The following is a 16,595-nucleotide window of genomic DNA, read 5'->3' as shown; positions in this document are numbered from 1 at the left end:
TACAGCTCAAAAATAAAATCAATTCTACTGGTAGAAACAAAAAAATAATTTGACAGTTTAACAAAACACATCTTGAAAACTAATAAAACTACCCAAGTACTAAAAATACATGTTACTAGTTTAACAAGCACTTCTGTGTTGGAATAGGTACTGAACAAGACATCACTGAAAGATTGCCAGGTTAGTAACTTCATTTATTTTATTTTATTTTGGCTGAAATTGGATTAAAAAAAGAAAAGAAAAAAAAACTACAACCTTAGCGGTAAATAAAAAATACTTAAATTAATAAATGGTGTACGCTGGATAAACTTATACAAAAAGAAATTCCTTTTTGATTTGGAATAAAGAAAACAATTATGTAATATCGGTACATTTTTTTATTTGGCAATTCAATACCACCGTTGTATTGTAGCTCATCCAAGGCTCTTTCTTTAAACCTTAAGGTGCCTCAAGACACTTTTGTAAGACTTGCTCTACATAAACAGCCATACCTCACACTACATCAAGTAGCAACATTTTCAATTTTCATGAAAAACGTTCTCCACCCTCCCTGACCACTTGAGCTCAAGTACAGAATCCCCGTTAGGCAAGCAGCTCCAGTGCGGGTCATCTGGCCGCCTGTTCAGCTGCCAGTGTCTTTTGTGCACAAAGATGTTAATTGGTCCTAATCCCCTACTAGAAGCTGTTTTGGTAGCCTGACCTAGCACCCTGAAGGAAACCTTGGTGTGAAATACTAAAGAACCCATTCAGGGGAGTGTGAAAAGAAGCTCCGAGCATTCCAACACATTTTAATTTCTGGACTGAAAAGGGGAACATCATCATTCTAACACTGAATACATCTTACAAAGCTGTATTAACAGTGAAGTATTCACACATTCACTGCACACAATATAGAGGGAGGCTTCTTAGAAAGGGACACACATGGAATACTAATTGCAATGCTCACATCCAGGAATTATTATTAATAAACATGAATTATTATTGTTCATGCATACACATATTTAAACACAGGGTGTTTCTCGTTGTTACGAAACATTTGTTTCATGTTCCATATTTTCATGTTTTTATGTATTTATTTATTTATTACCATTTTATATTTAATTTTAAAGACTGATTTGCACAGTCCCTGACAAGAGAATTCCGTTATGTCCATTTTCATATTAACACAACCCTACCCCTCTAACTGTCTCACACAGAACCCACAAGAAAATATTTGGGCGAGATGTAAATCTTTCACCAACTTCATCACAGTGTGACAATGTTGAGAAATTGTTAAAACAGTGGAATGTCACTTTTTTTTCTCGTTCGTTACGATCTGTACATAATAAACTACAACAGCCAGAGGGGGATTTAGTTTATACAGGCAAGAGTTGTATTGACCTGTCCTGAATGTATCCACCCCCGCTCATCAAAGTCATTTTCTGTCAGATATAACCTAGTGGAATAAAATAAATGGTGTACTATTGCAATAAAGATAAAATACAATGGGCTGTGCTTTACGAACAAAAACAAGACAACAAGTGAGTGTGTATCCACACGAAAAGTCACATGGCCTTAATATGGCAGGTCAATGACAAGGTCATCAATATATAACCCTGCAAATCTGAAGAATTGCCTCACATGACCTCAAATGGGCTCTGACAAGGTGGTGGCAGCAGCTGTGTAAAATAACTCCTAAAAAGGGCTAATTTTTCATAGAATACAGCTGAGCACCAGATAAGAAGTCAGTATTTCAAAGCTATTGGTCTTTTTCATTTGGAAACCAGAGTCACATTAGGTCAGAGTAACTAATTTAAACAGGTCTTTCATATCGTGACAAATAATAAAGACATTTATTCACCTGGCATAAAACACAACAGAGTGCCAAGAAAACAGTATATCTAGGGCTTCTGATTTTTGGTTTTAACCAATAAAACCCGATAAATGGTAAAAATAATTTTCTAATAGCGATAGTGCCCTCTCGACGATGGCTCTACCATGTGATAGTTGACCTTGACTTTCGTTAGCGCCCTCGTCTTCGGCTTGGGACGCTCAACTCCCGTCGCGGTCAACTATCATATGGTAGAGCCATCATCGACGGGCACTATCGCTTAAGGAGAAGCCCAGAGTTAAACACCAAACTTACGAACCGACCGATCTACCGAACCCCCATTTTCAACCGGAAATATGCAATCACTCAATCATGTGTGCAATGCAACCAGATAGGCACTCCTACATAAACGGTGTGCTGGTCATGGAGAAGGCCAAATGACTGTACTAACAAATGTATTCAGAAAGGTGAGGCAGATTTCAAAGCAAGTATGGTCAATTTTAGTTTTAAACAAAGCACAGGGTTTTTTTTCAAGCCAAAGGAGGCTGGATGACTGAGCAAGCTGCACGAATGCATTTTGTTTAAAAGACAAGCACAACGTTAACCCAGGTTTTCCTTGATGTTTAAATCTGCGTTTCTGCTACAGTTATGATTTCAATGGTACTGTAACTTCAATTTAGCCTTTTTTTTCCATGAATAGTACTGTTTTAAAGACTTTAAAACCACAACAATATGCATATTGCAGGGTGTATATAGCAGGTGTACACATTTATTAAAACCATTGAAAACTAATTTTCAGAGTTACGGGCATTTCAGACTTACAAACAACCTCAGAGTTGTAAAGTATGTACTTTAACTGAATACCTAAAAGTTAGTATTCCTGGGCACACAAAGTAAAATGTTTTCATTTAATTGCAAATGTGATTGGTGGCTTGCAAATTCAGCGAGGCCTCTCTATGCATTTCCCAAGCACTGGTTATAAAGTATTTATTTAAAAAGGGAAACAACTACAGCCAAGGATGATTATGTATAATAACATTTTAACCAGAAGCTTTGATTGACAGTGTCAAACACATTTTATTTTATTTTCCAAGTTTGTCAGTAAACTTTAATTCCCCCAACAAAAAGTCACCCATAAATGATCTGTAGTTATGGTTGGGTATGGGGGCAGTGCTAGCGTGTCTGTAATGTCTGATATAATGCTTCCAAATAGCACCATGATTATAATGTATTGTTTGTATTGTGGTGTAAAGGGACTGACCAAGACAGTTGTTCTTAAAAACAGGTTACATTAAATGTACAGTCAACACTTTTAATAGCTATTTACCCAATTTACATGACTTGGGAAAAACTAAATTCTCTTTACTAAAAATTGTCTTTCTTTTTTTTTACATCAAGAAAAACACATCCACCAAAAATAAAAGAATACAGACATTCAACTTTGGGGTTCGTAAGTCATATAAAGTTGTTTCATTTTGATTTTCTTTTCTTTGATAAACTGCGCCAATGACAAAAAATAACTGCGAATCTAGCCCTCTGTTTTTTTACACCATCAACTCTATAACATACATATAACCATTGATAGGACATGTCTATTTAGTAAGGATGGGGCCTCTTGGAGTTATTTAAATTATATGATATTGGCAATAATGAACAATCGACACAGTGACGAGGCCTAGATGAACACAGCAATACTTAGACAATGAAATAAAAGAGGTTTACTGCAGATGCAAACTGGAAAAAGATTTGTTTGAGAGAACAGACAACATCCTGACTGAAGAGCTGCATGATGAATGATCACAGGATGTCAATGTTATTTGACTTCTGTATTGATTCAAAATTTGGGTGACACATCAGGATAATGGTTGTGTACCACAGACTCACACTGAGCTGAGTAAGAATGTGGCAGCAGGTGGTGACCAGCCACACCCAAGCAAACACGTATTTTTATTTTTATGTATTTATATAATTATTTTTACTGCATATTCAAACAAAAAAAGACCATGTTCGTATTTATTCATATTATAGAATTTTAAAAAATGACTCTGTCAAAACGATATCATGCCAAGTAATAAATGTTGTCTGAAATAAATACCACACATTCTACTGTAGAGTATTTAATTTTGCTTTAACGGGTGATTTTATTAAGTAACATCAGGTTTACAGTAATGTACTCCCAGGAGATTATTTTTTTTTTTTTTTTTTTTTATCTGCAATACGGTATGAATTATATCTTTGCTTTCCTGCTTATTAGTAATTAATAAATACTCAAATATTTGTTTAAAATTTGAAAGAATCTTCATCCCGGCACTATTTATTATGGCATTATCTTTAACTTGTGAATTGTCTGTGTTACAGACCACAAACTGGTGACACCCCACAGTCTCAAAACTCTCTACACGGTCTTAAATTAGGAGTAACACTCGAGAGTATCAGATTCTTACTCCAGTATCCAATTTTTCCAATTGAAATGCATCTGTAAGAGTGTTAAACCTTTTTCTTACCTAACACACCCTTCTCAGAACCAGTCTGTTAATTGTTTGAAATGTGCAGCTCCTCATGTTTGCTAACTGTGCTCCTTCACACCTCTGTGATGGCAATGCAATTTTGCGATTGATTTTAATCACCTTAGTGATTTGAACGCTTTTAGCACGGCAGGTGTACATACAAAACATAAAAGATAAAAGATTCACACCTGAGAGAAACCACTGTCAAATTGCTATCCGAAACCTGCAATTTATTTTACTAATTGGACAGTGGCATACAGAAAAACAGGGGTCCAAGGGGAACAGACAGCCACATTGCCCGACTTGAATTGCGTGCTGTCGTAGTATAAGCCCATTACGACTCAGTGGGATATATGTTATCAAGGCCCCTGCATCCCAAAGCAGTAAAGGCAAATCAGATGAGATCATGTTCTCCTAACACGAAGAGAAACACTTCAGCAAGATTAGTACAGTACGTGTTGTACTCTGCTTCAGCCAATGCTCAGTTAGAGCAATGTACTGAAACACGTGTGTTACACTAGATACTGTTCAAGATGTTTGATGCTTAAAGTTTAAGAATAACTATCAATTATGATTAATATACCAAATAGAATACAACATTTGAGTACTGTACACAGAAAAGTCTGAATAAATATAGAAAATAAATAATTAAAAAAACTGGGCTAACATTGTTTGTTTAAACATTTAGGCTGTACTTTCAATGACTTGTGGCAAAAATGTCTTAACCAGGTTTTCAGTTTTTAAGAAATCAAAAATGGTGACATTTAGCCTTCCATATATTTGCAAGTTCTGATATTCACAATAACACAATTTTATTCATCATGAAATATATCGCCCATCATTTCTGTATCAAATGATCCATCAGGAGTAACTGGAGAAAAATATGGAGTGTCATCTTGTAACAAAAATGGTTTTAATATGACGTACTGTAAAAGTGGTCAAGATCAACTACATACTTGATCATCTTTTGGTTAAGTCATGATGCTGGTCTTAAGACATGGCTACCTAAATTTACACAGTAAACAAAGTTATCTAGTTCTCCAGATATAAGAAATGTTAGTGTGACATACCTAACAATGGAAAGACAACCTCCTTTATATTAACAGATTCGGAATAATATGTGCTCAATAATGCCCTAACCAAGTTTTATCACAAATGGATACTGTATGTGGTTCTATATTTAAGTGCAACCATTACTTGCCTCCTCCTTACCTTGTGTAAAATAATGTCCTTATATACAATTTTAAGAAACTACAGCGTTAGTGCCTTCTACTGTGTGCACTGAATTCTGATTGAGCGTTTTGAAGTTCTGGATAAAATAGCCTTGTTTTCTTTGTTCTTTGTGGAAACATAACAGATACTGTACCTGGAAAATAAGCCAGCTTTATCTACCCTTTTTTCAACTGGAGTGCAAAACTTTTGTTCTGTAATTCCTTCTATAAATACCTTCACAACCAATCTTAGACCACTTATCACGGGCCATTACACATTTACTGTATACCCTTAAATTATCAAATTGCCTAGTATGTGCTACTTTCACACACTGAAGAACCGAACATAAGCCCTTTTGATGTGACTGAGCAGAGGCTTAATCCAGAGACCTGTGACATGCCTGAAATTTGTGAAGAAATGGGTGGGGTTGATAAGAGGCTGAATAGGCCCCTGTAAGACTCGGGGAGGGACTGTAGATTTATACTTTACCACGGTTTCCTATGCTTTATACTATGCGTTTAACATGGTATGCCATGCTTTATACGATATGTTCACCATGGTTTGCCATGTTTCTAATATGCTTTACTGTATCTATCTGTGCTTCACAACGCACAGTAACTAATCTAGAAAAAGGTTTGTGTGTAAAGTTCATGGGGTCAGATGGAGAAGGCTGTGTGGTCCAGTGGTTAGAGAAAAGGGCTTGTAACCAGGAGGTCCACAATTCAAATCCTGGCTCACTCTCTGACTCATTGTGTGACCCTGAACAAGTCACTTAACTTACTTGTGCTGCATTTGGGTGAGACGTTGTTGTAAGTGACTAGTCTCTGTAAGTCGCCTTGGATAAAGGCGTCTGCTAAATAAACAAATAATATTGGACAAGCAGTCTTCTGTCCTCTCTTATCTCCCGTATGCATCTCCAGGGTAGGATTATAATATTAATCCTTTGCGGTACATTGCAAAATTACTGTTCAGGTCCAATGTCGGACCCTGTCCGACATCATCAAAATGGCGTTATAGTCGTTTTTCTCTGAAAAAAGCAGCGAGAAGCTTTCAATGGCCGAGAGCAGACGGAAAAAAAAGGAGGCGGATTTGAGCAAAATGCAGTCCCTTCACCGCAGACATGAACAACCGCATCCAGCAGTCAAAGAAAACTGCTGGATGCAGTTTTACAGCACGTGTAAAATCAATTGGACCTGACGAGCCTGACAGGAGCAGAATTCTATGGACTGCAAAGTGTTAAAGCAATAACATTTTCAGACTTGTCATTATGTTAAACTTTCTACCAAATCCCTTATTTTGCTGTATATCATTTATGTTTTCAGACTTTCTTTTCACCTATACACCTGTCACAATATTCACTTCCTGCACACCTGGGCTTCAGGTGGGGTCTTTCCTGTACTGCACAGGAAATGAGCCTACAGTGTGGTGGCAGAACTTCACCAGTCAAAATGGATATCAAGTGTGGAAAACAAAACCACAGGAAAATGACAGGGATACAATGATTCTATATTTAAAAAAGACTGGTTATTAGCATGGATGTTAGTTTGTGTTTCACAACATGTAAACTTTAGGATTAAACACCTATAAATGTTTCAACTTTAACATATTGGGAATTTTTGTAACCAATAAGAAATGCCATCATGAGAAGCCCTCCCTTTGTTATACTGAAACATGCATCTGTGTGTAATACTATATGTGGAATGTATTTCATTCTGGAAAAGACCAAGAAGAAATATTGAATACTGAAATAAATGTGCCTCTTCTGCAGTCCTGAGTATGATATACATACTATGGATATTTGACCATGGTTAGATGTGTGGGCAAAATTTGAAACATTTCAGATTAACCATTAAAAGTTTACTTTTAAACTATTAACAGCTCTGGTTATTACAGTAGCTATTGATATTATCCATCTGTAATAAGTATACGAATATAGTTTGTTGAAATTGCTGGGAAACGTAATGTGATGCAATATATACTGCAAGCCATCAACTATTTCAAAAGTATCACATCCTTATTTCTATTCCAATCACAACTCTGTCTGGGTACATCTCAATCGCCCAATCCCAGAAATCACGTACTGCATTTACGACTCCCTATACTTCTTTTGAAACCATTGACAATTGTGGGTATCGAATTCTAGGTCAGCTCAAATGCTGCGCTGCTAGCTTGAGAAACCATGCATTCTGGCTGTAGCATAGTGATCATTGAAATAATCACTTCCCTTGGTTGTTTTTTTTTTTTAATACATTTTTACAAAAGCTATAAGTGAAAGATTTTCTCCAGAAATTTGGCTCACGAAATACATGTTTATACCAAGAAAATTCCTGACTTCACCATCAGTAGATAAATACATGTCAACAATAATTCGTTGTAGTGCAATACAATGCTGTACTGTAGCACTGATACTGGTTAACTTCACTGAACATCTGTTAGAATTCTGGGTTGCTTTTCATCCTTCACTCAATACGACCCAATATGTACCCTGAAAACTGGGCAATTAATTATTTCCAATGATTTTTCTTTTTCAATAACATAAATTCCTGGAAGATGTTATATAACAGGGTCTTGTAGTAACAGTGTCCACATGGGGTAGGGTCCCATAAGGCAGACAGGAAAGCACTGCTCTATTATAGCAAGTCTGTGAGAAGATTAAAATGCTACGTCATTAGACCACTCAATTCTTTCACAGGGAAGCAGAGGGCAGAAATCTGAAGCACACTGTAATCACTCTTCTTGTTCATCATAAAACGTCATTAAATAAGTATAAGGAAACCTGAATTTAGGCACCTACTATCAGCTCTCTATCAAAGGCCTGGATTAAATCGAAATGTATGGTGCAGCCATTGCTATCCTTTATAATGGCTAAAACACTACTATACATTTGATTTAATCCAGGCCAAAGTCTGTCTGACAGAAATATACTTATTAAATGGTTTACAGAATACAGATCAGAAAAACAAAAAATCAGAATGTGTTATTTTGAACACCTATGTGCTACATATTGCAGGCATTCTTGTGTTTTTGGCCTTATAGGAAATTAACCAAACAGCTTGTGAACTTTCTTAGCTGTGTACACATCACATGACCTAGTCACATGATGTGGATCAGTCTTTGCCCATCTGTCTTTAACATCTTGCATTCAGGGTTCAGAAAGCTAAATGGGGAACTTGGACAAGCAAATTGTTTCCAACGTAACTTGCTGGCAGAAATGGAGCTGCATCAACAGTAAACGCTTGTTCGCTTTATCATAATAGCAAGTTCCCATTTAGGACGCCGGTGTGTCACATGACTTTGAAACCCCTACTGTATTATACGTGCAAATGACAAACAAGCCCCATGACAAAACTGTCATATCCTTTTCATTCATTGTGTTGAGTATGCAAAGAATACACTATCATCAAATTAAATGCAACAAATACAATTAAATGCTGTGGTGTTCATCCTGTATAATTGTGGTAACACGACGAGTGACGAGGTGACTTTACTTGTAAATTTTAACAGTACAGTTATAAAGCTAAAATTACGTCCGCTGTTTTGTTCTAACGTAGTGTAATAATTTGGGTATGAGCTGTATGCAAATGCTACTCAATTTAACTAGTGCTCCCGACTGAAATTGAAAAACAAAATGTTTCCATAAACATCTACAAGTGAAACCAGATACCAGAGCACTGGGAAATAAATTATTCAAACGATCAGCTTAACTTAACGCTGAGCTCAAAGCTGTTACTTTAGAAAGGCAAAACACTTGCAGTTAATACATACTCAGTCTTGGCTGCGAAATGTAGTTCCTGCTGACTGCCTGGGCATGTTGTCTAGCCGCAGCATCAGGCCCATTCAGGCTGTCCATAGGTCTTTTATCCAACATTGTCGCCATTGTTAAATTGTTAAATTAAGTTCTGTACCTTTGCGACAGGGCGCTTTAACCAGTCATATGACAAAAAATACCGGAAGAGAGCAACAGGAAACCAAGGCATGCGCGTCCCCGCGGATTTGCACGCCAATGGCAGCGTGCACAATGTAGTGGAGTCAATCCTCTGCGCTTGTCATTCTGCTTGTAGATTTCGTTGGGAAATGAAAACGTACCAAAATGTGTGTGCATATATATATATATATATATATATATATATATATATATATATATATATATATATATATATATATATATAAATGTGTGTGTGTGTGCGGGCTTTAGTGTATGTATAATATTTTAATAATATTTCAATTTTAATTCTGCTGCTAGTTATGATCAGGAGCGCTGGAACTAGGGATGCTGGATTGAAGTGCTGTGCACTTGCTGCCATCATATAAAGGGGGTACAGTTTTGTTCATAGCTTTCAGCACCCCTACTATAAAGAATGTTCCAGTGCCTCTGGTTATATGATCCATTTCAATTTTAAAAACACAACAGCTGCCCCCATTTTCCACAGTTCAACAGACAAGTGTAATTTGGGTGGTATACAATATTGGGCTCTTGGATTTATTTATTTATTTTTTTTTGAGTGTTTAATACACGAGTCATAACTATGTCATGCCAAACTAAAGAGTTTCCAGTAATATGTTTTTTTTTTTTTTTTAATTTTTTTTTTTAATTTATCCAAAAAGAAAGATATTTATTTTTAATTATTAAAAAAAAAAACCCACAGTGTTAAAAATGCACCTGTAAATCTTTGTTCCCACAGTAACGTCTGGTTGCAATCCATTTCTCCAAATTGTCAAACTATTGGCCTTGCAGAAAGAGAAAGCAATAGAAGACGATGGAGCTCAAGGTCATGTTGGATGCAACAAAGCAGCTTTTACAGGTTAGCGAGGGATTTTACACAGCATAAAAAACAGCAATACATAACTCGCTAGATTGTATAGTCGTTTTAAAAGGACTCATAATAATACTATGAACAACATTTTTCACCATTATGGTACACAAGGACCTGAGCGGTTGTTCATACGGTTTCTTCATAAAAAATATATATCTGAGAGTGACTCAAGTATCACAAGGAAACAATTTGGATGACCAGCTCCAACCTGTCAGTAAATTTAGCATCAATATATTTATATAGATACACATGTGTGTGTGTGTGTGAATCTTTTATGTCAAACTATGATTGCTATCTCATTATTGCTGGAGTGCCTCTTATTATCATAACAGCTTATTCTCACATGGTTTATTGCTTAGCCTTGCTTCCCACACTCTAAAACGCTCTGATGATGGTGAAGATGAGGCTTCCTACCAGGTTTTAGAACTATAACACATGTTAGTTTCAAATCTGCACATTCAAAACTATTTGAGCGAATGGAAGTGCACCACAGGCAGCGTTGTAACCAGAGCTGACATTCTACCGAGGTCAAACTTAGGTTTCAAGCTATAGCTGTCAGTATGTATATGACTGCTTGGTATTTACTATTCAACCTCCAAACTATGACTATTCAGGCAAACCAACAGAGAAAATTAAGGAGTCTTTTGTACTTTACCAGAATTTTTACATGACCGTCAGCATTGATGATGCAAAAAAAACAACCGAGGATACGACCTCAGTGTCCTCATAGCTAGTTATGGCCATCACCACAGGTAACAAAAATAAGCAGCATTGACAGAGACTAGGGTGTGTGAACTATGCATCAGCTGCAGAGTCACTTACAACTACGTCTCACCTGAAAGACAGAGCACAAGGAGGTTAAGTGACTTGCTCAGGGTCACACAGCGAGTCAGTGGCTGAGGTGGGATTTGAACCAGGGACTTTCTGGTTACAGGCCTGTTTCTTTAACCACAGGACCACACAGCCTCCTTATTAGTTAGTCGAGTAGTCAGTCAAGACGCATTAAGACCTTGTCCACACTATGGTCCTGTCCACACTATGCTTTTAAACCGTATTAGTTGCCTTTAAACCATCTTACAAGTGCTAAATATGGTTAGTGTCTACACTACGCAGTGTTTAATACCGTACTCGAGACCACCTCAGGGGATACTAGTCTCGAGTCCGGTTCTAATTAGATCGCATCAGGTAGTGCGGTTTATCAGAAGTGTGGACGCTGTAATACCAAACTACATTTTTGGTGTATCCTCCAATATCCCAAAATGCTTTCTGATATGTTTTGGCGCGTGGACATTACAAATACAATACTCAGAACTGGCGCTTGAAGAGCTGAGAACGATATCAGTGAAGTGGTAGAAAGAGAAATGCGGTGATGGGAAAGAATAGTAGTTGGTCCGCGATAATCAGTCATGATGAGCATTGCTATCGTCCATCCTTTCATGTTAACTTTAATAAAGTAACAGACAAACTAACGCTAATAAAACTAAAGCAAAACAACACGGTCAAAAAGCTTACATCGCTATGTACTATGAAATTAGCTGGCGGGTGTGTTTCGTGTTATCACAATGGCAGAGGCAAACATAATGGGCGTTACTTGGGTTAACTTAACGTTAATAAAGTAACTGTCAGACTAAATTAACACACCCCTACACACGTTACACAATGCAGCAGCAATATACAAGACATGCACATTATTTAACAGAATGGTGAAGCAACTCACCAGAACGGGAAACACCAAATTGCATGGCAACTTGTGTCTGTTCGAGCTCTTGAAAACAACCTGAATCAATTTCCAACTTTGTGTAGCAAGAGAAACAGCGGCGCATTTTGCCGTTTTGTTTACATGCCATGTACAGCGATGAGATGCACTCGTGGAAATCAGAATACAAAACAATTCAACGATATGACGGCGGTTCTGGAAAGATTTAATAAACCAATCAGTGTCCCTCAAGACACTCTCGGGTTGACGCTTTTTTTATTTTATTTTTACAAAACAGTAATGTATCAGTTGTGAACGAATAGCTGTCGGTGCAAAGAAGGGTTTTTTTTTTTAAAGCGAAGTTCCTGTCCCTTTAGCTGGATAATTACAATAGGGAAAATATGTTTAACCACAAGGGTGTTCCCTTAGGCGAAGTGTTCTCTTAAGAGGTGTTCCTATACGCAGAGACTACTGTACTAAGAAGTTTTAGTGTTGTCTGAAACTGTGTCTGTGGTTTATTTAGCCGTTTCGGTCAAAAAAGCTAAACAACTACTTGTTTATGTAGTCAGGCTGTGTAAACCTTGTAGTTTTTTTTTTAAAATAAATGAAGAAACCTTGTTTGAATACAGAAAAAAATAAAATTTCAAACAAAATAAATGTCCCATTTTTAATCAGAGGTAGCTGTGCAGTAAGAAACCAAATTACATATTTTATTTAAGGTGTGTTTATGGTCTAGAATAATGAGCATAGGAAAAAATAAAGCTGTCAAGTTAAGATTCAATTGTGACATTGTTAAAGGTATTCATTGCTCTGTGACATGCCGGCTCGCTTTTATCTGAACACAAAATGGGAAGCCTGCTGTTCATTTAATCTGTAATGATTTACACAGAAGGCTCTGCCACATGTCAAAGATGCTTTAATGAACATTTCAATTTCAGCTGACACAAAGAACTTTGAAATCTACACCTTACATGTCACCCACAACTGTTTTCTATGACTGAAACAAAACCACTTTATTGAAGCAATAATCTGAAATTGTTGGCATATAAAGGTGCCTTAATTTCAAACCAGCTTTGTATCTTTTAAAATGATATTGCATAACAGTGCTTATATAGAGTGGTGCCCCTAAGTATTGGTTACTAATGTCATGCATCTATCTGCACCGTGAAACCAGTGTAGAATAGCACCAAGTTTCAATATCAAACTGGGGCTGCTGCCGGTTCCATCTGCAGATCTCTATATAATTTTGTATAGTTGCCTGTGGCAGGGCAAAAGCCCTGCTGCTGTAAGTGGTGTGTGTGTGGGAATGTAAGAAGGAATTTGGGGGTGAGTGTTTGTGCTGTGCTGTGCTGTGCTGTGCTGTGCTGTGCTGTGCAGAGCAGAGCAGAGCAGAGCACTGTTTTGCAACTTGATAGTGAAGGCTAATGCCCAGCCTATAAGTGTTTTGTTCTTTTGTTTGAACCTTTTATTTTGGCCTTCGTGCCGTGTTTTGTTTTGTTTAATAAAGTGTGCAACAGTGCTTTAAAACTGCAGCTTTGTGTCTCTGGGTCTAATTCCTGCCGGTAACCAGCCTGGGCCGTGACGCTACTCTGTCACATTGCCATTTATAAATACATTCACCTGCAGTACATCCTCTATACTGGGATGGAGGGATTCTCTCAGTATGTATTTCAAACTGGCACAGTTTAAACCGTGTTGATATCGCTGTCTGCTTTCAACGCTACCCTAGTTAATGAAGTATTTAAGTTACTAATTAAATACTTTATTAACTTTCCACGACATAACTTTCCAGAAGAATGCATATGTTAGTTACTAAAATAAAAATGAACATTGATACATGTAGGAACGAAAGCTCTTACCATAAGTACTGACACCCATCATCTTTATTACAATTTGGTATGCATTTATCACAGCTTCTGGACGACTTATCATAGCACTCCACTTGCAAGCTTTTTTGCACAAGTCTAACGGATATCTTTTGCCACTCATTTCAACAGATATTCCAGCTATTCAATACTGAAAGAAGTTATTCTTTTTACCAACCTCATCAATTCAATCCAGCAATGTTCGATTACATTCAGATTTGGAGATAGTCAAGGCTATGGACCAAGATGACCAGAGGGTGTAAAAACTTATGGGCTCCACTGCTTAACAATCCCATATATTGATCATAAAATGTTTAAAAACCATTCTGTATGTTTAGGTGAATGAACATATATTGAATCATCATGTCTCTCTTTCCTTTGAGCCTTAGCCCCTGATTCTAGCAAGGTGGACCAGTCATCCATTTGGATAGGGCAATGCAAACAAATCCCCCTACTCTTTGTCTTCAAATATTTCTATAATAGAGCTCTCCCGATCTAGAAGGCTGAATGTGATGAAAACAAAAAAAAGGTTTATTCAAGATACATCAGAACCACCCAGTGTCAGTAAACCTCTTTAAATAAAACCTCAGTTCTACAGGCAGGGTAATGCACCAACATACATAATGTGGACCGGGGTATTCCATGTAGGAAAGAAAAACAGGTGGAATAGGTGTGGCAAAAATAATGTGTGATGGAAGGCAAAGCCTTCAAACACCAGTGATGGTTATCTATTTCTTTTACAACTGATGATAGCCTTATTAAAGTTTCATAAAGGGCTAGCCAATAATGCAAGGTATAGTATTGTGAAAAATATTCAGACCACTATTGATTGAATTTGTGGGTTTAGACCATGGTAATCATGCAAAGAACAGTGATTGACCATTAAGACTGGTCCCTACTGTACGCTTCAATATAAATGCCTTGATTTATTACAGGCCTTTCAGTCAAAGTCCCTGCTGCAGGACATTAGGGGTTGAGTCAATTGATCCTAAATATGGCTGACAATCAGGCCCTGTGTTCATAAGGTTATGAAAAAAAAACATCTTTAACCATAGCTGTTAGAGTCTGTCCCTTTAGTGTATTTCTACCTTTAAAGTATACAAAATCTCAAGGAGGCACAGGTGCAAATTGAATATTTAAACAGCCGAAGTGTTAAGATTTATCTTAAGTTTAACATTTTAACCGAAAAAATGTACCTCAGAGAGCCTGTTAAGGTGAAGGTTTGGGGATACTGCAGGGTACCGTGTGCATAGGAGCAAACTGAGCTGAGAATAGTAAAAAGAGCTGTATACCTGGTCTTGCAGTTCCTCATATCTGCTGGACTCAATCTGAATGTCTCAGAGGCATAATACAAAAATAGCTAATGAATATAGCCTAAACTTCCCATAGGCAGGTAATGGCCACAGTACATTTCTTCAATTCTTTGCCTCTAAATGCTTATTTCTTGGATGTATTTGAGTTTCTTGGATGTATTCTTAGTCTTTTTTGTAAATAGATAGGTCTCTGTTTTATATCACAAGCATGGGGTAGAGCAATGAAAGAGTTAGGTAGTGAAGTGACTACTTACAGTCCCAAAAGTCAATAACAGGATCAATGCAGCACGTTTTTCAGCATATTAGCCTTTTAGGTCAGGGTACAAATTGTGCTTACCAAGAAATACAAATCAATTTTCTTACCTCCTATTAATGTTTGCAAAATATCACTGGTCCCCTAATTATTGTGATGTAAACCTTTTTTGTTTTTTGCATATGTTTTACTTTAATTGATATGCAGACTCATTCACTTGGTCTCCCAGTGTGTGTTATATGTAAAAGCAAATATTACATATGCCTACTAAAGCCACTGAAATAGCATTTTTGTTTTGCCATTCCCTTATCTTTTTATGATAGGAGAATTCACCAGGAGCATGATAAATGATCTTATGAGCATAGGCTATCCAGATCATGCTCCCTCCTGCAACACTGCTTGTGCACGGATTGAGATTAATAGTACAGGACATTGGGGGTCGCCAGGAATTCTCTCCTGGCGAATGTTTTTGAGTAAAATCTGAGAAACGTATTTCCAACAGACTCATGTGTAAATCAGATCCTTACAAATATCAAAACAATCTGGATTATGTTGACAAATATTACATTGCGATAGAACAGCAAACACCCTATGAAGCAAAGGTAACATGCTTTGATAAAAATGACTAGCATTGGCTATAGTTCCCAGGATACTGTTAGTTTGGCTGTTCCAAGGTGTTCCAACACATATGTGAGAATTGTCTGTGGAATATCAACACCCAAAGACATGAAACTATTTCCATCATAGTCTGACAGTTGAAATGGATATTCATTCTTTCTCTGGCTTTAAAGATGGTATTTTTGCCCTTTGATCTCTAATTAAGACATGTTTTAATGTGATGTTTGTGATTGTATTGCCTTGCTTGTTTCCAGGTCCTCCTTCTCAAATGGTAAATCTCCTGATTGCATGAATGCTGTTTTTCTTGTAAACACTGCAGGGTGTTCTGTAACACTTTAGGTTCTCTGATTTGAATCTATTTCATGAGAAATGCAAAACTTCAAACTTCATCAATCTTTTTAGGATACTCTGTAACCTAAGTGTTAGCTTCAGCCTTTGGAAGGTTCTGATAAAACAGCTCTGGGTCCTGATTTAGCCCAGGTGCCTTGTGTTTGACACCTCTGCACT

The 16,595-nt window shown here is 37.1% G+C and overlaps 1 protein-coding gene across 1 annotated transcript in view; it reads right to left on the bottom strand.

Annotated features, from left to right (window-relative positions):
* The window catches only part of LOC117417751 (V-type proton ATPase subunit B, brain isoform-like), a 52,546-nt gene extending 43,033 nt beyond the window's left edge, over positions 1–9,513 (bottom strand). Inside the window, exon 1 of the mRNA XM_034030041.3 lies at positions 9,295–9,513. Within this exon, the coding sequence (XP_033885932.1) occupies positions 9,295–9,406 (112 nt within the window). The 5' untranslated portion in view covers positions 9,407–9,513. The remainder of the gene's footprint in view (positions 1–9,294) is intronic.
* Positions 9,514–16,595: the final 7,082 nt, after the last annotated feature.

Source organism: Acipenser ruthenus, chromosome 13 (assembly GCF_902713425.1).
Source record: "Acipenser ruthenus chromosome 13, fAciRut3.2 maternal haplotype, whole genome shotgun sequence".
NCBI lineage: Eukaryota > Metazoa > Chordata > Actinopteri > Acipenseriformes > Acipenseridae > Acipenser > Acipenser ruthenus.
This window is presented reverse-complemented; position numbering and strand designations above follow the sequence as displayed.